Genomic DNA, 20,935 nt, shown 5'->3' with positions numbered 1-20,935 from the left:
ACGGATATTAGAAGCCTGTGCTAGCATTTCTCCTGCGGTGTATATAGTAGTATATAGCAGTGTATACGGATACTGGAAGCCTGTGCTAGCATTTCTCCTGCAGTGTATATAGTAGTATATAGTAGTATATAGATACTGGAAGCCTGTGCTAGCATTTCTCCTGTGGTGTATAAAGTAGTATATAGCCGTGTATATGGATACTGGAAGCCTGTGCTAGCATTTCTCCTGCAGTGTATATAGTCGTATATAGCAGTGTATACGGATACTGGAAGCCTGTGCTAGCATTTCTCCTGCGGTGTATATATTAGTATATAGCAGTGTATATGGATACTGGAAGCCTGTGCTAGCATTTCTCCTGCGGTGTATATAGTAGTATATAGCAGTGTATACGGATACTGGAAGCCTGTGCTAGCATTTCTCCTGCGGTGTATATAGTAGTATATAGCAGTGTATACGGATACTGGAAGCTTGTGCTAGCATTTCTCCTGCGGTGTATATAGTAGTATATAGTAGTATATAGATACTGGAAGCCTGTGCTAGCATTTCTCCTGCAGTGTATATAGTAGTATATAGCAGTGTATACTGGAAGCCTGTGCTAGTATTTCTCCTGCGGTGTATATAGTAGTATATAGTAGTGTATACGGATACTGGAAGCCTGTGCTGGCATTTCTCCTGCGGTGTATATAGCAGTATATAGCAGTGTATACGGATACTGGAAGCTTGTGCTAGCATTTCTCCTGCGGTGTATATAGTAGTATATAGTAGTATATACGGATACTGGAAGCCTGTGCTAGCATTTCTCCTGCGGTGTATATAGTAGTATATAGCAGTGTATACGGATACTGGAAGCCTGTGCTAGCATTTCTCCTGCTGTGTATATAGTAGTATATAGCAGTGTATACAGATACTGGAAGCCTCTGCTAGCATTTCTCCTGCGGTGTATATAGTAGTATATAGCAGTGTATACAGATACTGGAAGCCTCTGCTAGCATTTCTCCTGCGGTGTATATAGTAGTATATAGCAGTGTATACTGGAAGCCTGTGCTAGCATTTCTCCTGCGATGTATATAGTAGTATATAGCAGTGTATACGGATACTGGATGCCTCTGCTAGCAATTCTCCTGCGGTGTATATAGCAGTGTATACGGATACTGGAAGCCTGTGCTAGCATTTCTCCTGCGGTGTATATAGTAGTATATAGCAGTGTATACGGATACTGGAGGCCTGTGCTAGCATTTCTCCTGCGGTGTATATAGTAGTATATAGCAGTGTATACGGATACTGGAAGCCTGTGCTAGCATTTCACCTGCGGTGTATATAGTAGTATATAGCAGTGTATACAGATACTGGAAGCCTGTGCTGGCATTTCTCCTGCGGTGTATATAGTAGTATATAGCAGTGTATAGGGATACTGGAAGCCTGTGCTAGCATTTCTCCTGCGGTGTATATAGTAGTATATAGCAGTGTATACTGGAGGCCTGTGCTGGCATTTCTCCTGCGGTGTATATAGTAGTATATAGCAGTGTATACGGATAATGGAAGCCTGTGCTAGCATTTCTCCTGCGGTGTATATAGTAGTATATAGCAGTGTATACATATACTGGAAGCCTGTGCTAGCATTTCTCCTGCGGTGTATATAGTAGTATATAGAAGTGTATACAGATACTGGAAGCCTGTGCTAGCATTTCTCCTGCGGTGTATATAGTAGTATATAGAAGTGTATACAGATACTGGAGGCCTGTGCTGGCATTTCTCCTGCGGTGTATATAGTAGTATATAGCAGTGTATACGGATACTGGAAGCCTGTGCTAGCATTTCTCCTGCGGTGTATATAGTAGTATATAGAAGTGTATACAGATACTGGAAGCCTGTGCTAGCATTTCTCCTGCAGTGTATATAGTAGTATATAGCAGTGTATACAGATACTAGAAGCCTGTGCTAGCATTTCTCCTGCAGTGTATATAGTAGTATATAGCAGTGTATACTGGAGGCCTGTGCTGGCATTTCTCCTGCGGTGTATATAGTAGTATATAGCAGTGTATACAGATACTGGAAGCCTGTGCAAGCATTTCTCCTGCGGTGTATATAGTAGTATATAGCAGTGTATACAGATACTGGAAGCCTGTGCAAGCATTTCTCCTGCGGTGTATATAGTAGTATAGAGCAGTGTATACAGATACTGGAAGCCTGTGCTAGCATTTCTCCTGCGGTGTATATAGTAGTATATAGCAGTATATACAGATACTGGAAGCCTGTGCTAGCATTTCTCCTGCAGTGTATATAGTAGTATATAGCAGTGTATACGGATACTGGAAGCCTGTGCTAGCATTTCTCCTGCGGTATATATAGTAGTATATAGCAGTGTATACGGATACTGGAAGCCTGTGCTAGCATTTCTCCTGCGGTGTATATAGTAGTATATAGCAGTGTATACGGATACATGAGGCCTGTGCTAGCATTTCTCCTGCGGTGTATATAGTAGTATATAGCAGTGTATACGGATACATGAGGCCTGTGCTAGCATTTCTCCTGCGGTGTATATAGTAGTATATAGCAGTGTATACGGATACTGGAAGCCTGTGCTGGCATTTCACCTGCGGTGTATATAGCAGTGTATACAGATACTGGAAGCCTGTGCTAGCATTTCTCCTGCGGTGTATATAGTAGTATATAGCAGTGTATACGGATTCTGGAAGCCTGTGCTGGCATTTCTCCTGCTGTGTATATAGTAGTATATAGCAGTGTAAACAGATACTGGAAGCCTGTGCTGGCATTTCTCCTGCGGTGTATATAGTAGTATATAGCAGTGTATACGGATACTGGAAGCCTGTGCTAGCATTTCTCCTGCGGTGTATATAGTAGTATATAGCAGTGTATACGGATACTAGAAGCCTGTGCTGGGATTTCTCCTGCGGTGTATATAGTAGTGTATAGCAGTGTATACGGATACTAGAAGCCTGTGCTGGGATTTCTCCTGCGGTGTATATAGTAGTATATAGCAGTGTATACTGGAAGCCTGTGCTAGCATTTCTCCTGCGGTGTATATATTAGTATATAGCAGTGTATACGGATACTAGAAGCCTGTGCTGGCATTTCTCCTGCGGTGTATATATTAGTATATAGCAGTGTATATGGATACTGGAAGCCTGTGCTAGCATTTCTCCTGCGGTGTATATAGTAGTATATAGCAGTGTATACAGATACTGGAAGCCTGTGCTGGCATTTCTCCTGCGGTGTATAGAGTAGTATATAGCAGTGTATACAGATACTGGAAGCCTGTGCTGGCATTTCTCCTGCGGTGTATATAGTAGTATATAGCAGTGTATACGGATACTGGAAGCCTGTGCTAGCATTTCTCCTGCGGTGTATAGAGTAGTATATAGCAGTGTATACAGATACTGGAAGCCTGTGCTGGCATTTCTCCTGCGGTGTATATAGTAGTATATAGCAGTGTATACGGATACTGGAAGCCTGTGCTAGCATTTCTCCTGCGGTGTATATAGTAGTATATAGCAGTGTATACGGATACTGGAAGCCTGTGCTAGCATTTCTTCTGCGGTGTATATAGTAGTATATAGCAGTGTATACGGATACTGGAAGCCTGTGCTAGCATTTCTCCTGCGGTGTATATATTAGTATATAGCAGTGTATACAGATACTGGAAGCCTGTGCTGGCATTTCTCCTGCGGTGTATATAGTAGTATATAGCAGTGTATACGGATACTGGAAGCCTGTGCTAGCATTTCTCCTGCGGTGTATATATTAGTATATAGCAGTGTATACAGATACTGGAAGCCTGTGCTAGCATTTCTCCTGCGGTGTATATAGTAGTATATAGTAGTATATAGATACTGGAAGCCTGTGCTAGCATTTCTCCTGCAGTGTATATAGTAGTATATAGCAGTGTATACTGGAAGCCTGTGCTGGCATTTCTCCTGCGGTGTATATAGTAGTATATAGCAGTGTATACGGATACTGGAAGCCTGTGCTAGCATTTCTCCTGCGGTGTATATAGTAGTATATAGCAGTGTATACTGGAAGCCTGTGCTAGCATTTCTCCTGCGGTGTATATAGTAGTATATAGCAGTGTATACTGGAAGCCTGTGCTAGCATTTCTCCTGCGGTGTATATAGTAGTATATAGCAGTATATAGAGAAGAGGGGGCATTGACAATCCAGCACATTAAACACATTTTATAAGGGATCAGAAACTTGTAAATAACTCGGGAAAGAATAAAGTTACGGTAAAACCAAACACATCATTGTTTTCCCAATAAGTTTAATGTGTCACATGACCCTCTTCCTATTGAAAAAACAAAAGTTGGATTCAAAATGGCCGACTTCAAAATGGCCGCCATGGTCACCCCCCATGCTAAAATGTTTCCCCCCTCACATATACTAATGCGCCACTAACAGGAAGTTATCACCGACCATTCCCATGTTATTAAGGTGTATACATAGAAATGGCCCATCCTGTATAGAGTATATAGGGTGTATATAAGGTGTATCCATAGAAATGGCGCACTGTATAGAGTATATAAGGTGTATCCATAGAAATGGCGCACTGTATAGAGTATATAGGGTGTATATAAGGTGTATCCATAGAAATGGCGCACTGTATAGAGTATATAGGGTGTATATAAGGTGTATCCATAGAAATGGTGCACTGTATAGAGTATATAGGGTGTATATAAGGTGTATCCATAGAAATGGCGCACTGTATAGAGTATATAGGGTGTATATAAGGTGTATACATAGAAATGGCGCACTGTATAGAGTATATAGGGTGTATATAAGGTGTATCCATAGAAATGGCGCACTGTATAGAGTATATAGGGTGTATGTAAGGTGTATCCATAGAAATGGCGCACTGTATAGAGTATATAGGGTGTATATAAGGTGTATCCATAGAAATGGTGCACTGTATAGAGTATATAGGGTGTATATAAGGTGTATCCATAGAAATGGCGCACTGTATAGAGTATATAGGGTGTATATAAGGTGTATACATAGAAATGGCGCACTGTATAGAGTATATAGGGTGTATATAAGGTGTATCCATAGAAATGGCGCACACTGTATAGAGTATATAGGGTGTATATAAGGTGTATACATAGAAATGGCGCACTGTATAGAGTATATAGGGTGTATATAAGGTGTATCCATAGAAATGGTGCACTGTATAGAGTATATAGGGTGTATATATATAGTGTATTCATAGAAATGGCGCACTGTATAGAGTATATAGGGTGTATATAAGGTGTATCCATAGAAATGGCGCACTGTATAGAGTATATAGGGTGTATATAAGGTGTATCCATAGAAATGGCGCGCACTGTATAGAGTATATAGGGTGTATATAAGGTGTATCCATAGAAATGGCGCGCACTGTATAGAGTATATAGGGTGCATATAAGGTGTATACATAGAAATGGCCCACCCTATATAGAGTATATAGGGTGTATATAAGGTGTATCCATAGAAATGGCGCACTGTATAGAGTATATAGGGTGTATATAAGGTGTATCCATAGAAATGGCGCACCCTGTATAGAGTATATAGGGTGTATATAAGGTGTATCCATAGATATGGCGCACTGTATAGAGTATATAGGGTGTATATGAGGTGTATCCATAGAAATGGCGCACTGTATAGAGTATATAGGGTGTATATAAGGTGTATACATAGAAATGGCGCACTGTATAGAGTATATAGGGTGTATATAAGGTGTATCCATAGAAATGGCGCACTGTATAGAGTATATAGGGTGTATATAAGGTGTATCCATAGAAATGGCGCACTGTATAGAGTATATAGGGTGTATATAAGGTGTATCCATAGAAATGGCGCACACTGTATAGGGTATATAGGGTGTATATAAGGTGTATCCATAGAAATGGCGCACCCTGTATAGAGTATATAGGGTATATATAAGATGTATCCATAGAAATGGCGCACTGTATAGAGTATATAGGGTGTATATAAGGTGTATCCATAGAAATGGCGCACTGTATAGAGTATATAGGGTGTATATAAGGTGTATCCATAGAAATGGCGCACTGTATAGAGTATATAGGGTGTATATAGGGTGTATCCATAGAAATGGTGCACTGTATAGAGTATATAGGGTGTATATAAGGTGCATCCATAGAAATGGCGCACTGTATAGAGTATGTAGGGTGTATATAAGGTGTATCCATAGAAATGGCGCACTGTATAGAGTATATAGGGTGTATATATGGTGTATACATAGAATTGGTGCACTGTATAGAGTATATAGGGTGTATATAAGGTGTATCCATAGAAATGGCGCACTGTATAGAGTATATAGGGTGTATATAAGGTGTATCCATAGAAATGGCGCACACTGTATAGAGTATATAGGGTGTATATAAGGTGTATCCATAGAAATGGCGCACTGTATAGAGTATATAGGGTGTATATAAGGTGTATACATAGAAATGGCGCACTGTATAGAGTATATAGGGTGTATATAAGGTATATCCATAGAAATGGCGCACTGTATAGAGTATATAGGGTGTATATAAGGTGTATACATAGAAATGGCGCACTGTATAGAGTATATAGGGTGTATATAAGGTGTATACATAGAAATGGCACCCTGTATAGAGTATATAGGGTGTATATAAGGTGTATCCATAGAAATGGTGCACTGTATAGAGTATATAGGGTGTATATAAGGTGTATCCATAGAAATGGCGCACTGTATAGAGTATATAGGGTGTATATAAGGTGTATCCATAGAAATGGCGCACTGTATAGAGTATATAGGGTGTATATAAGGTGCATCCATAGAAATGGCGCACTGTATAGAGTATGTAGGGTGTATATAAGGTGTATCCATAGAAATGGCGCACTGTATAGAGTATATAGGGTGTATATAAGGTGTATCCATAGAAATGGTGCACTGTATAGAGTATATAGGGTGTATATAAGGTGTATACATAGAAATGGCGCACTGTATAGAGTATATAGGGTGTATATAAGGTGTATCCATAGAAATGGCGCACTGTATAGAGTATATAGGGTGTATATAAGGTGTATCCATAGAAATGGTGCACTGTATAGAGTATATAGGGTGTATATAAGATGTATCCATAGAAATGGCGCACTGTATAGAGTATATAGGGTGTATATAAGGTGTATACATAGAAATGGCGCACTGTATAGAGTATATAGGGTGTATATAAGGTGTATCCATAGAAATGGCGCACCCTGTATAGAGTATATAGGGTGTATATAAGGTGTATCCATAGAAATGGCGCGCACTGTATAGAGTATATAGGGTGTATATAAGGTGTATCCATAGAAATTGCGCACTGTATAGAGTATATAGGGTGTATATAAGGTGTATCCATAGAAATGGCGCACTGTATAGAGTATATAGGGTGTATATAAGGTGTATCCATAGAAATGGCGCGCACTGTATAGAGTATATAGGGTGTATATAAGGTGTATCCATAGAAATGGCGCACTGTATAGAGTATATAGGGTGTATATAAGGTGTATCCATAGAAATGGCGCACACTGTATAGAGTATATAGGGTGTATATAAGGTGTATCCATAGAAATGGCGCACCCTGTATAGAGTATATAGGGTGTATATAAGGTGTATCCATAGAAATGGCGCACACTGTATAGAGTATATAGGGTGTATATAAGGTGTATCCATAGAAATGGCGCCCTGTATAGAGTATATAGGGTGTATATAAGGTGTATCCATAGAAATGGCGCACTGTATAGAGTATATAGGGTTTATATAAGGTGTATCCATAGAAATGGTGCACTGTATAGAGTATATAGGGTGTATATAAGGTGTATCCATAGAAATGGCGCACTGTATAGAGTATATAGGGTGTATATAAGGTGTATCCATAGAAATGGCGCACTGTATAGAGTATATAGGGTGTATATAGGGTGTATCCATAGAAATGGCGCACTGTATAGAGTATATAGGGTGTATATAAGGTGTATCCATAGAAATGGCGCACTGTATAGAGTATATAGGGTGTATATAAGGTGTATCCATAGAAATGGCGCGCACTGTATAGAGTATATAGGGTGTATATAAGGTGTATCCATAGAAATGGCGCGCACTGTATAGAGTATATAGGGTGTATATAAGGTGTATCCATAAAAATGGCGCACTGTATAGAGTATATAGGGTGTATATAAGGTGTATCCATAGAAATGGCGCACTGTATAGAGTATATAGGGTGTATATAAGGTGTATCCATAGAAATGGCGCACTGTATAGAGTATATAGGGTATATATAAGGTGTATACATAGAAATGGCGCACTGTATATAGGGTGTATATAAGATGTATCCATAGAAATGGTGCACTGTATAGAGTATATAGGGTGTATATAAGGTGTATACATAGAAATGGCGCACACTGTATAGAGTATATAGGGTGTATATAAGGTGTATCCATAGAAATGGTGCACTGTATAGAGTATATAGGGTGTATATAAGGTGTATCCATAGAAATGGCGCACTGTATAGAGTATATAGGGTGTATATAAGGTGTATCCATAGAAATGGCGCACTGTATAGAGTATATAGGGTGTATATAAGGTGTACCCATAGAAATGGCGCACTGTATAGAGTATATAAGGTGTATCAATAGAAATGGCGCTCTGTATAGAGTATATAGGGTGTATATAAGGTGTATCCATAGAAATGGTGCACTGTATAGAGTATATAGGGTGTATATAAGGTGTATACATAGAAATGGCGCACACTGTATAGAGTATATAGGATGTATATAAGGTGTATCCATAGAAATGGTGCACTGTATAGAGTATATAGGGTGTATATAAGGTGTATCCATAGAAATGGCGCACTGTATAGAGTATATAGGGTGTATATAAGGTGTATCCATAGAAATGGCGCACTGTATAGAGTATATAGGGTGTATATAAGGTGTATACATAGAAATGGCGCACTGTATAGAGTATACAGGGTGTATATAAGGTGTATCCATAGAAATGGCGCACTGTATAGAGTATATAAGGTGTATCCATAGAAATGGCGCTCTGTATAGAGTATATAGGGTGTATATAAGGTGTATCCATAGAAATGGTGCACTGTATAGAGTATATAGGGTGTATATAAGGTGTATCCATAGAAATGGTGCACTGTATAGAGTATATAGGGTGTATATAAGGTGTATCCATAGAAATGGCGCACTGTATAGAGTATATAGGGTGTATATAAGGTGTATACATAGAAATGGCGCACTCTGTATAGAGTATATAGGATGTATATAAGGTGTATCCATAGAAATGGCGCACTGTATAGACTATATAGGGTGTATATAAGGTGTATCCATAGAAATGGCGCACTGTATAAAGTATATAGGGTGTATATAAGGTGTATACATAGAAATGGCGCACTGTATAGAGTATATAGGGTGTATATAAGGTGTATACATAGAAATGGTGCACTGTATAGAGTATATAGGGTGTATATAAGGTGTATCCATAGAAATGGCGCACTGTATAGAGTATATAGGGTGTATATAGGGTGTATCCATAGAAATGGCGCACTGTATAGAGTATATAGGGTGTATATAAGGTGTATCCATAGAAATGGCGCACTGTATGGAGTATATAGGGTGTATATAAGGTGTATCCATAGAAATGGTGCACTGTATAGAGTATATAGGGTGTATATAAGGTGTATCCATAGAAATGGCGCAGCCTGAAGACTCTAATACCACTCCAAACTCCAGGGAGGATAATAGGCGCTGCCAGTAGGTGATCCAGGGGAAATAAAGACTTATTTTATTAATACATGCTACGCGTTACGATACCAGAGGCATGCCTGAGGAAGAAACCAGTCCGGTTTCTTTATTAAGTCTTTATTACCCCTGGGTCACCTACTGGCAGCGCCTATTATCTTCCCTGGAGTTTGGAGTGGTATTGGAAACAATATCTTATATGGCCGCCATGTAATAGAACTCCCCCTGGTGGAGGGAGAGGGGGAGGGAGCAGGAGACAGTAGAGGAGTTGGAGGGTGCAGGAGAGGAGGAGGGAGCAGGAGAGGAGTTGGAGGGTGCAGGAGACAGGAGAGGAGTTGGAGGGTGCAGGAGACAGGAGCAGGGGTGCGAGCGCGCAGGAGAGAAGAGAGGAGTTGGAGGGTGTAGGAGAGGGGGAGGGAGCAGGAGAGGAGTTGGAGGGTGCAGGAGAGGGGGAGGGAGCAGGAGACAGTAGAGGAGTTGGAGGGTGCAGGAGAGGAGGAGGGAGCAGGAGAGGAGTTGGAGGGTGCAGGAGAGGGGGAGGGAGCAGGAGACAGTAGAGGCATTGGAGGGTGCAGGAGAGGGGGAGGGAGCAGGAGACAGGAGAGGAGTTGGAGGGTGCAGGAGAGGGGGAGGGAGCAGGAGACAGTAGAGGAGTTGGAGGGTGTAGGAGAGGAGGAGGGAGCAGGAGACAGGAGAGGAGTTGGAGGGTGCAGGAGACAGGAGAGGAGTTGGAGGGTGCAGGAGAGGGGGAGGGAGCAGGAGACAGGAGAGGAGTTGGAGTATGCAGGAGAGGAGGAGGGAGCAGGAGACAGGAGAGGAGTTGGAGGGTGCAGGAGAGGGGGGGGGAGCAGGAGACAGTAGAGGAGTTGGAGGGTGCAGGAGAGGGGGAGGGAGCAGGAGACAGGAGAGGAGTTGGAGGGTGCAGGAGAGGGGGAGGGAGCAGGAGACAGTCGAGGAGTTGGAGGGTGCAGGAGAGGAGGAGGGAGCAGGAGACAGGAGAGGAGTTGGAGGGTACAGGAGAGGGGGAGGGAGCAGGAGACAGGAGAGGAGTTGGAGGGTGCAGGAGAGGGGGAGGGAGCAGGAGACAGTAGAGGAGTTGGAGGGTGCAGGAGAGGAGGAGGGAGCAGGAGACAGGAGAGGAGTTGGAGGGTGCAGGAGAGGGGGAAGGAGCAGGAGACAGTAGAGGAGTTGGAGGGTGCAGGAGACAGGATAGGAGTTGGAGGGTGCAGGAGACAGGAGCAGGGGTGTGAGCGCGCAGGAGACAGGAGAGGAGTTGGAGGGTGTAGGAGACAGGAGAGGATTTGGAGGGTGCAGGAGAGGGGGAGGAAGCAGGAGACAGTAGAGGAGTTGGAGGGTGCAGGAGAGGAGGAGGGAGCAGGAGAGGAGTTGGAGGGTGCAGGAGAGGGGGAGGGAGCAGGACACAGTAGAGGCATTGGAGGGTGCAGGAGAGGGGGAGGGAGCAGGAGACAGGAGAGGAGTTGGACGGTGCAGGAGAGGGGGAGGGAGCAGGAGACAGTAGAGGAGTTGGAGGTTGCAGAAGAGGAGGAGGGAGCAGGAGACAGGAGAGGAGTTGGAGGGTGCAGGAGACAGAAGAGGAGTTGGAGGGTGTAGAAGACAGGAGAGGAGTTGGAGGGTGCAGGAGAGGGGGAGGGAGCAGGAGACAGTAGAGGATTTGGAGGATGCAGGAGAGGAGGAGGGAGCAGGAGACAGGAGAGGAGTTGGAGGGTGCAGGAGAGGGGGAGGGAGCAGGAGACAGTAGAAGTGTTGGAGGGTGCAGGAGAGGGGGAGGGAGCAGGAGACAGGAGAGGAGTTGGAGGGTGCAGGAGAGGGGGAGGGAGCAGGAGACAGGAGAGGAGTTGGAGGGTGCAGGAGAGGAGGAGGGAGCAGGAGACAGGAGAGGAGTTGGAGGGTGCAGGAGAGGGGGAGGGAGCAGGAGACAGGAGAGGAGTTGGAGGGTGTAGGAGAGGAGGAGGGAGCAGGAGACAGGAGAGGAGTTGGAGGGTGCAGGAGACAGGAGAGGAGTTGGAGGGTGCAGGAGAGGGGGAGGGAGCAGGAGACAGGAGAGGAGTTGGAGTATGCAGGAGAGGAGGAGGGAGCAGGAGACAGGAGAGGAGTTGGAGGGTGCAGGAGAGGGGGGGGGAGCAGGAGACAGTAGAGGAGTTGGAGGGTGCAGGAGAGGGGGAGGGAGCAGGAGACAGGAGAGGAGTTGGAGGGTGCAGGAGAGGGGGAGGGAGCAGGAGACAGTCGAGGAGTTGGAGGGTGCAGGAGAGGAGGAGGGAGCAGGAGACAGGAGAGGAGTTGGAGGGTACAGGAGAGGGGGAGGGAGCAGGAGACAGGAGAGGAGTTGGAGGGTGCAGGAGAGGGGGAGGGAGCAGGAGACAGTAGAGGAGTTGGAGGGTGCAGGAGAGGAGGAGGGAGCAGGAGACAGGAGAGGAGTTGGAGGGTGCAGGAGAGGGGGAAGGAGCAGGAGACAGTAGAGGAGTTGGAGGGTGCAGGAGACAGGATAGGAGTTGGAGGGTGCAGGAGACAGGAGCAGGGGTGTGAGCGCGCAGGAGACAGGAGAGGAGTTGGAGGGTGTAGGAGACAGGAGAGGATTTGGAGGGTGCAGGAGAGGGGGAGGAAGCAGGAGACAGTAGAGGAGTTGGAGGGTGCAGGAGAGGAGGAGGGAGCAGGAGAGGAGTTGGAGGGTGCAGGAGAGGGGGAGGGAGCAGGACACAGTAGAGGCATTGGAGGGTGCAGGAGAGGGGGAGGGAGCAGGAGACAGGAGAGGAGTTGGACGGTGCAGGAGAGGGGGAGGGAGCAGGAGACAGTAGAGGAGTTGGAGGTTGCAGAAGAGGAGGAGGGAGCAGGAGACAGGAGAGGAGTTGGAGGGTGCAGGAGACAGAAGAGGAGTTGGAGGGTGTAGAAGACAGGAGAGGAGTTGGAGGGTGCAGGAGAGGGGGAGGGAGCAGGAGACAGTAGAGGATTTGGAGGATGCAGGAGAGGAGGAGGGAGCAGGAGACAGGAGAGGAGTTGGAGGGTGCAGGAGAGGGGGAGGGAGCAGGAGACAGTAGAAGTGTTGGAGGGTGCAGGAGAGGGGGAGGGAGCAGGAGACAGGAGAGGAGTTGGAGGGTGCAGGAGAGGGGGAGGGAGCAGGAGACAGGAGAGGAGTTGGAGGGTGCAGGAGAGGAGGAGGGAGCAGGAGACAGGAGAGGAGTTGGAGGGTGCAGGAGAGGGGGAGGGAGCAGGAGACAGGAGAGGAGTTGGAGGGTGCAGGAGAGGGGGAGGGAGCAGGAGACAGTAGAGGAGTTGGAGGGTGCAGGAGAGGAGGAGGGAGCAGGAGACAGGAGAGGAGTTGGAGGGTGCAGGAGACAGGAGAGGAGTTGGAGGGTGCAGGAGACAGGAGCAGGGGTGCGAGCGCGCAGGAGACAGGAGAGGAGTTGGAGGGTGCAGGAGACAGGAGAGGAGTTGGAGGGTGCAGGAGACAGGAGAGGAGTTGGAGGGTGCAGGAGACAGGAGAGGAGTTGGAGGGTGCAGGAGACAGAAGCAGGGGTGCGAGCGCGCAGGAGACAGGAGAGGAGTTGGAGGGTGCAGGAGACAGGAGAGGAGTTGGAGGGTGCAGGAGACAGGAGAGGAGTTGGAGGGTGCAGGAGACAGGAGAGGAGTTGGAGGGTGCAGGAGAGGGGGAGGGAGCAGGAGACAGGAGAGGAGTTGGAGGGTGCAGGAGAGGGGGAGGGAGCAGGAGACAGTAGAAGTGTTGGAGGGTGCAGGAGAGGGGGAGGGAGCAGGAGACAGGAGAGGAGTTGGAGGGTGCAGGAGAGGGGGAGGGAGCAGGAGACAGGAGAGGAGTTGGAGGGTGCAGGAGAGGAGGAGGGAGCAGGAGACAGGAGAGGAGTTGGAGGGTGCAGGAGAAGGGGAGGGAGCAGGAGACAGGAGAGGAGTTGGAGGGTGCAGGAGAGGGGGAGGGAGCAGGAGACAGTAGAGGAGTTGGAGGGTGCAGGAGAGGAGGAGGGAGCAGGAGACAGGAGAGGAGTTGGAGGGTGCAGGAGACAGGAGAGGAGTTGGAGGGTGCAGGAGACAGGAGCAGGGGTGCGAGCGCGCAGGAGACAGGAGAGGAGTTGGAGGGTGCAGGAGACAGGAGAGGAGTTGGAGGGTGCAGGAGACAGGAGAGGAGTTGGAGGGTGCAGGAGACAGGAGAGGAGTTGGAGGGTGCAGGAGACAGAAGCAGGGGTGCGAGCGCGCAGGAGACAGGAGAGGAGTTGGAGGGTGCAGGAGACAGGAGAGGAGTTGGAGGGTGCAGGAGACAGGAGAGGAGTTGGAGGGTGCAGGAGACAGGAGAGGAGTTGGAGGGTGCAGGAGACAGGAGAGGAGTTGGAGGGTGCAGGAGACAGGAGAGGAGTTGGAGGGTGCAGGAGAGGAGGAGGGAGCAGGAGACAGGAGAGGAGTTGGAGGATGCAGGAGAGGAGGAGGGAGCAGGAGACAGGAGAGGAGTTGTAGGGTGCAGGAGAGGGGGAGGGAGCAGGAGACAGTAGAAGAGTTGGAGGGTGCAGGAGATGGGGAGGGAGCAGGAGACAGGAGAGGAGTTGGAGGGTGCAGGAGAGGAGGAGGGAGCAGGAGAACCTAGATGAGTTGGAGGGTGCAGGAGAGGGGGAGGGAGCAGGAGACAGTAGAGGAGTTGGAGGGTGCAGGAGAGGAGGAGGGAGCAGGAGACAGGAAAGGAGTTGGAGGGTGCAGGAGACAGGAGCAGGGGTGCGAGCGCGCAGGAGACAGGAGAGGAGTTGGAGGGTGTAGGAGACAGGAGAGGAGTTGGAGGGTGCAGGAGACAGGAGAGGAGTTGGAGGGTGCAGGAGACAGGAGAGGAGTTGGAGGGTGCAGGAGACAGGAGAGGAGTTGGAGGGTGCAGGAGACAGGAGAGGAGTTGGAGGGTGCAGGAGACAGGAGCAGGGGTGCGAGCGCGCAGGAGACAGGAGCAGGGGTGCGAGCGCGCAGGAGACAGGAGAGGAGTTGGAGGGTGCAGGAGACAGGAGCAGGGGTGCGAGCGCGCAGGAGACAGGAGAGGAGTTGGAGGGAGCAGGAGACAGGAGAGGAGTTGGAGGGAGCAGGAGACAGGAGAGGAGTTGGAGGGTGCAGGAGACAGGAGAGGAGTTGGAGGGTGCAGGAGACAGGATAGGAGTTGGAGGGTGCAGGAGACAGGAGAGGAGTTGGAGGGAGCAGGAGACAGGAGAGGAGTTGGAGGGAGCAGGAGACAGGAGAGGAGTTGGAGGGTGCAGGAGACAGGAGAGGAGTTGGAGGGAGCAGGAGACAGGAGAGGAGTTGGAGGGAGCAGGAGACAGGAGAGGAGTTGGAGGGAGCAGGAGACAGGAGAGGAGTTGGAGGGAGCAGGAGACAGGAGAGGAGTTGGAGGGTGCAGGAGACAGGAGAGGAGTTGGAGGGAGCAGGAGACAGGAGAGGAGTTGGAGGGTGCAGGAGACAGGAGAGGAGTTGGAGGGTGCAGGAGACAGGAGAGGAGTTGGAGGGTGCAGGAGACAGGAGAGGAGTTGGAGGGTGCAGGAGACAGGAGAGGAGTTGGAGGGAGCAGGAGACAGGAGAGGAGTTGGAGGGAGCAGGAGACAGGAGAGGAGTTGGAGGGTGCAGGAGACAGGAGAGGAGTTGGAGGGTGCAGGAGACAGGAGAGGAGTTGGAGGGAGCAGGAGACAGGAGAGGAGTTGGAGGGTGCAGGAGACAGGAGAGGAGTTGGAGGGTGCAGGAGACAGGAGAGGAGTTGGAGGGAGCAGGAGACAGGAGAGGAGTTGGAGGGAGCAGGAGACAGGAGAGGAGTTGGAGGGTGCAGGAGACAGGAGAGGAGTTGGAGGGTGCAGGAGACAGGAGAGGAGTTGGAGGGAGCAGGAGACAGGAGAGGAGTTGGAGGGAGCAGGAGACAGGAGAGGAGTTGGAGGGAGCAAGAGACAGGAGAGGAGTTGGAGGGTGCAGGAGACAGGAGAGGAGTTGGAGGGTGCAGGAGACAGGAGAGGAGTTGGAGGGAGCAGGAGACAGGAGAGGAGTTGGAGGGAGCAGGAGACAGGAGAGGAGTTGGAGGGAGCAGGAGACAGGAGAGGAGTTGGAGGGTGCAGGAGACAGGAGAGGAGTTGGAGGGTGCAGGAGACAGGAGAGGAGTTGGAGGGTGCAGGAGACAGGAGAGGAGTTGGAGGGTGCAGGAGACAGGAGAGGAGTTGGAGGGTGCAGGAGACAGGAGAGGAGTTGGAGGGTGCAGGAGACAGGAGAGGAGTTGGAGGGTGCAGGAGACAGGAGAGGAGTTGGAGGGAGCAGGAGACAGGAGAGGAGTTGGAGGGAGCAGGAGACAGGAGAGGAGTTGGAGGGAGCAGGAGACAGGAGAGGAGTTGGAGGGTGCAGGAGACAGGAGAGGACATTAGGAGAGCTCAGGATTTACCCAGAAACACCAGATAGCAGAAGTTTTCCATCATCACGTCTTTATATATTTCTTTTTCTTTTAGCTGAAGACATTGCCACTCCTCCTGCGAGAAATACACTGCCACGTCTTCAAAGGTCGGTGCCTGCGGGGAATATCACAACAATAATTAACATTAAAGGGGCTCTCCTGGATAGAGATGAGCTGAACCCTCTCTCCGAAGCGACATTAGAGGGTGAACAAGACAGAACAATCAGGGCAAACTGGGCAAATTCTGGCCAATGGTCTAATCTGGTGACCCAAAGGTCCATGGGGTCCGGGCCCATGGGGGGAGATTTATGAAAACCTGTGCAAAGGAAAATGTTGATAAGTTGCCCATAGCAACCAGATTGCTTTTAATTTTCAGAGGCCGAGTTAAATAATGAAAGAAGGGTTCTGATTGGTTGCTATGGGCAACTGGTCAACCTTTTCCTCTGTACAGGCTTGATAACTCTCCCGGATAGAGTCTATCAGAGAAAGTGGAGAGAATGGAGAAAAAGGAGGGAACTGGGTGGAGCGCTTCTGCTAGAAATGACGGAACTCAGAAAGCCACAATAGCACAGGACGATATGTATTAAAAGATTTCCGACAACGTGTTTTGGCACAGGTACGCGCCTTCCTCAGGTCCACAAAACAATCACTGAAATGGTAACAAATATAAATAAAGGGAACACATAAGTGTCATTTCTCATAATATAATGAAAACATGGTAAAGTAAGAAAGAAAAGAGATGGCAGGCATGAGAGAGTGCATGGAGTGCTGAGAGAGACGGGTAGACAGGCGGTCTGCAGCTATCCATGCATAAAAAAGGGCTTTTATGAGGAAAAGCAGAAAAACATATATAAAACATGTACAAAAACTAAAAAATGCATAAGTCCACATAAAAAAGTGTGTAGAAAAAAGTATATATAAAAAAGTGTGTATAAAAGTGTGTATAAAAAAGTATATATAAAAAAGTGTCTATAAAAATGTGTATATAAAAAAGGATGTATAAAAAAGTGTGTATAAAAAGTGTGTATAAAAAGTGTAATATAAAAAAGTGTGTATAAAAAAGTGTGTATAAAAAGTGTGTATAAAAAGTGTAATATAAAAAAGTGTGTATAAAAAGTGTGTATAAAAAAGTGTGTATAAAAAGTGTAATATAAAAAGTGTGTATAAAAAAGTGTGTATAAAAAAGTGTATATAAAAAAGTATATATAAAAAAGTGTGTATAAAAAGTGTAATATAAAAAAGTGTCTATAAAAAAAGTGTGTATAAAAAAGTGTGTATAAAAAAAGTGTGTATAAAAAAGTGTGTATAAAAAGTGTGTATTAAAAAGTGTGTATAAAAAAGTATATATAAAAAAGTATGTATAAAAAAGTGTATATAAAAAAGTGTGTATAAAAAAGTGTGTATAAAAAAGTGTGTATAAAAAAGTATATATAAAAAAGTGTGTATAAAAAAGTGTGTATAAAAAAGTGTATATAAAAAGTGTGTATAAAAAAGTGTGTATAAAAAAGTATATATAAAAAAGTATGTATAAAAAAGTGTATATAAAAAAGTGTGTATAAAAAAGTGTGTATAAAAAAGTGTGTATAAAAAAGTGTGTATAAAAATGTGCAGCAGAAATGAAGAGAAAATCCAGCGTGGCAATTCAAGCAATATTTGGTACTTTATTCAGCAATCAGCCAACATGGAAGACAGGTGACGCGTTTCAGCCACAGCACGTAGCCTTAGTCGTACAATTAACAGACATAGGTGGATGTTATTTATAGAGGAAGGGGATGAAATCACCACGGGGCTTGGCCCAGGTGTTTAACCCCCTCCCTGCCTAACAAGCCAAGATAACAATAAAAACGCAAGGGAATAGTACCTTGCAATGTGAACATGAGTATAAACATTTTAAGTATAAAATATATAAAAGAAGAAAAATTCATATATCAAACAACATAGTTTTGTGTGTTATCTTCAATACTTGAGAAGTTGATCTGGATATTGGGTTTAAACGTTCCCTCTGTTTTCTTCTCTGTCTTTTCCAATATCGCACATGAGCATATAAAAAAAAATTATAATTTTATTTTTTGTATAGTTTCTTTGTTTTTCCTCATGATGAATGAATAATATCAAGAAAAATATTCCAGAAGTCCATATTTGGGAAAATCCAGGAATAGCATGCCCATGTGCGCTACATACAAGAGAGAGAAAGGAAAACTGGGAATAAAATGGAGAAAGACGACCCCCAGATAAACAGGAGGTCGTCTATGTACCGGCCATACCAAACTATGTGGTCAGCAAAGGCGTTGCTATGGGAGAACAGATATTCTTTTTCCCACCACGCCATGTAACGCCTTTGCTGACCACATAGTTTGGTATGGCCGGTACATAGACGACCTCCTGTTTATCTGGGGGTCGTCTTTCTCCATTTAAAACCTCCTGTTTATCGGGGGGTCGTCTATGCCGGCCATACATGAGTTTGATGCTTTTCTTAATGACAATCCCTATGAGTTAAAATTCACAATAAATTGTGAACATGAGGAAATTTGTTTTCTAGACCTAACATTGAGTGGTAACTTGGAACAGGCCAAAGTGGTCACCAGGACATTTCGCAAGGAACTGGCAGCTAATTCTATATTACAGGCCGAGTTGTGCCACCCGCCTCATGTAATTCTTAATCTCCCGGTTGGAGAAATGATAAGAGCTAAACGTAACTGTTCCTCTGAAATCTTATTTGAAAAAGAGGCTGGTGACATCACTAATCGCCTATTAGCCAGGGGCAATAAAAATGGACCCTGGAGAGGGCTAAGAACATTGCTAGACTTAAAAACAGAAACATTCTCATCCATGGGGAAAACTCCAGTACTGTCAATAAGAATACCAATGAACAATTGGTTTTCTCCACTACCTATAGTCAGAATTATAGGGCAGTTTGCAACATCGCACATAAATATATTCCCATGATATCTAATCATCCCACATTTTTTGTCTCGTCATGTTTCTATGGCCACTAAACATTGCTTTGAGAAACAGGGGGGAGATTTCTCCTCCTTGTCTCTCCTCGACATTGAAAAAATCCCTAATCCTATGAGGGGAGGGGGTGTCAGGCAGAAATGATTGGACAGGGAAGTTTTCTGGATAATAGAGCTTCAGACTAGATATCCTAACGGCGTGAACCTAAGACAAGATGGCATCCTCCACTATTAGTGTCTTCAATTAAATTCAATTCATTTTTTATATTTACACGTGCATTATTTCTATATATGTTTTTTGTTACAGAAGACATTCATGGTGGATGAATTTTATATATACACTTTTGATGTTCTAAATAGATTTTGTCTAATTCATATTCGAAATTATGGTTGTGTCCAACGGATTCATACCCCCCCTTTTCTTATGTCGACGTGTATTACTTTTACATGTTCCCATTTTTCCTCTTTTGCATATATTAGTCCCGTTTGTTTATGTGCTCCTATTCATTTATTTTATTCCCTCTATATTCTTTTCTCTTTCTCCATTTTATTCCCAGTTTTCCTTTCTCTCTCTTGTATGTAGCGCACATGGGCATGCTATTCCTGGATTTTCCCAAATATGGACTTCTGGAACATTTTTCTTGATATTATTCTTCATGAGGAAAAACAAAGAAACTATACAAAAAATGAAATTATAATTTTTTTTTATATGCTCATGTGCGATATTGGAAAAGACAGAGAGGAAAACAGAGGGAACGTTTAAACCCAATATCCAGATCAACTTCTCAAGTATTGAAGATAACACACAAAACTATGTTGTTTGATATATGAATTTTTCTTCTTTTATATATTTTATACTTAAAGTGTTTATACTCATGTTCACATTGCAAGGTACTATTCCCTTGCGTTTTTATTGTTATATTGGCTTGTTAGGGAGGGAGGGGGTTAAACACCTGGGCCAAGCCCCGTGGTGATTTCATCCCCTTCCTCTATAAATAACATCCACCTATGTCTGTTAATTGTACGACTAAGGCTACGTGCTGTGGCTGAAACGCGTCACCTGTCTTCCATGTTGGCTGATTGCTGAATAAAGTACCAAGTATTGCTTGAATTGCCACGCTGGATTTTCTCTTCATTTCTGCTGCATTTGCTGGACTGGGGTCCGGTCCTGTCCGTGTCGTGGCGAGGGCACAAGGGTGAGCTGTGTCAACTCTGCTTTGCTTATAAAAAAGTGTGTATAAAAAATGTGTATAAAAAGTGTGTATAAAAAAGGTGTATATAAAAAATGTGTATAAAAAAGTGTGTATAAAAAGTGTGTATAAAAAAGTGTATATAAAAGTGTATAAAAAAGTGTATATATAAAGTGTATATAAAAAAGTGTGTATAAAAAGGTGTGTATAAAAAAGTGTGTATAAAAAAGTGTATATAAAAGTGTAGAAAAAAGTGTGTATAAAAAGTGTGTATAAAAAAGTGTGTATAAAAAGTGTATATAAAAAAGTGTGTATAAAAAAGTGTGTATAAAAAAGTGTGTATAAAAAAGTGTGTATAAAAAGTGTATATAAAAAGTGTGTATAAAAAAGTGTGTATAAAAAGGGTGTATAAAAAGTATATATAAAAAGTGTGTATAAAAAAGTGTGTATAAAAGTGTGTATAAAAAAGTGTGTATAAAAAAGGTGTGTATAAAAAAGGTGTGTATAAAAAGTGTGTATAAAAAAGTGTATATAAAAAAAAGTGTATATAAAAAGTGTATAAAAAAGGTGTGTATAAAAAAGGTGTGTATAAAAAAAGTGTGTATAAAA

General features: G+C 44.9%; 1 protein-coding gene across 1 annotated transcript in view; it reads right to left on the bottom strand.

Annotated features, from left to right (window-relative positions):
* The window catches only part of LOC130347578 (zinc finger protein 569-like), a 90,895-nt gene that overhangs the window by 19,040 nt on the left and 50,920 nt on the right, over positions 1-20,935 (bottom strand). The window contains exon 3 of the mRNA XM_056554661.1: positions 16,174-16,297. Coding sequence (XP_056410636.1) covers positions 16,174-16,297 — 124 coding nt within the window. The remainder of the gene's footprint in view (positions 1-16,173; positions 16,298-20,935) is intronic.

The sequence above is a fragment of the Hyla sarda genome, unplaced genomic scaffold, assembly GCF_029499605.1.
Source record: "Hyla sarda isolate aHylSar1 unplaced genomic scaffold, aHylSar1.hap1 scaffold_842, whole genome shotgun sequence".
Classification (NCBI taxonomy): domain Eukaryota; kingdom Metazoa; phylum Chordata; class Amphibia; order Anura; family Hylidae; genus Hyla; species Hyla sarda.
This window is presented reverse-complemented; position numbering and strand designations above follow the sequence as displayed.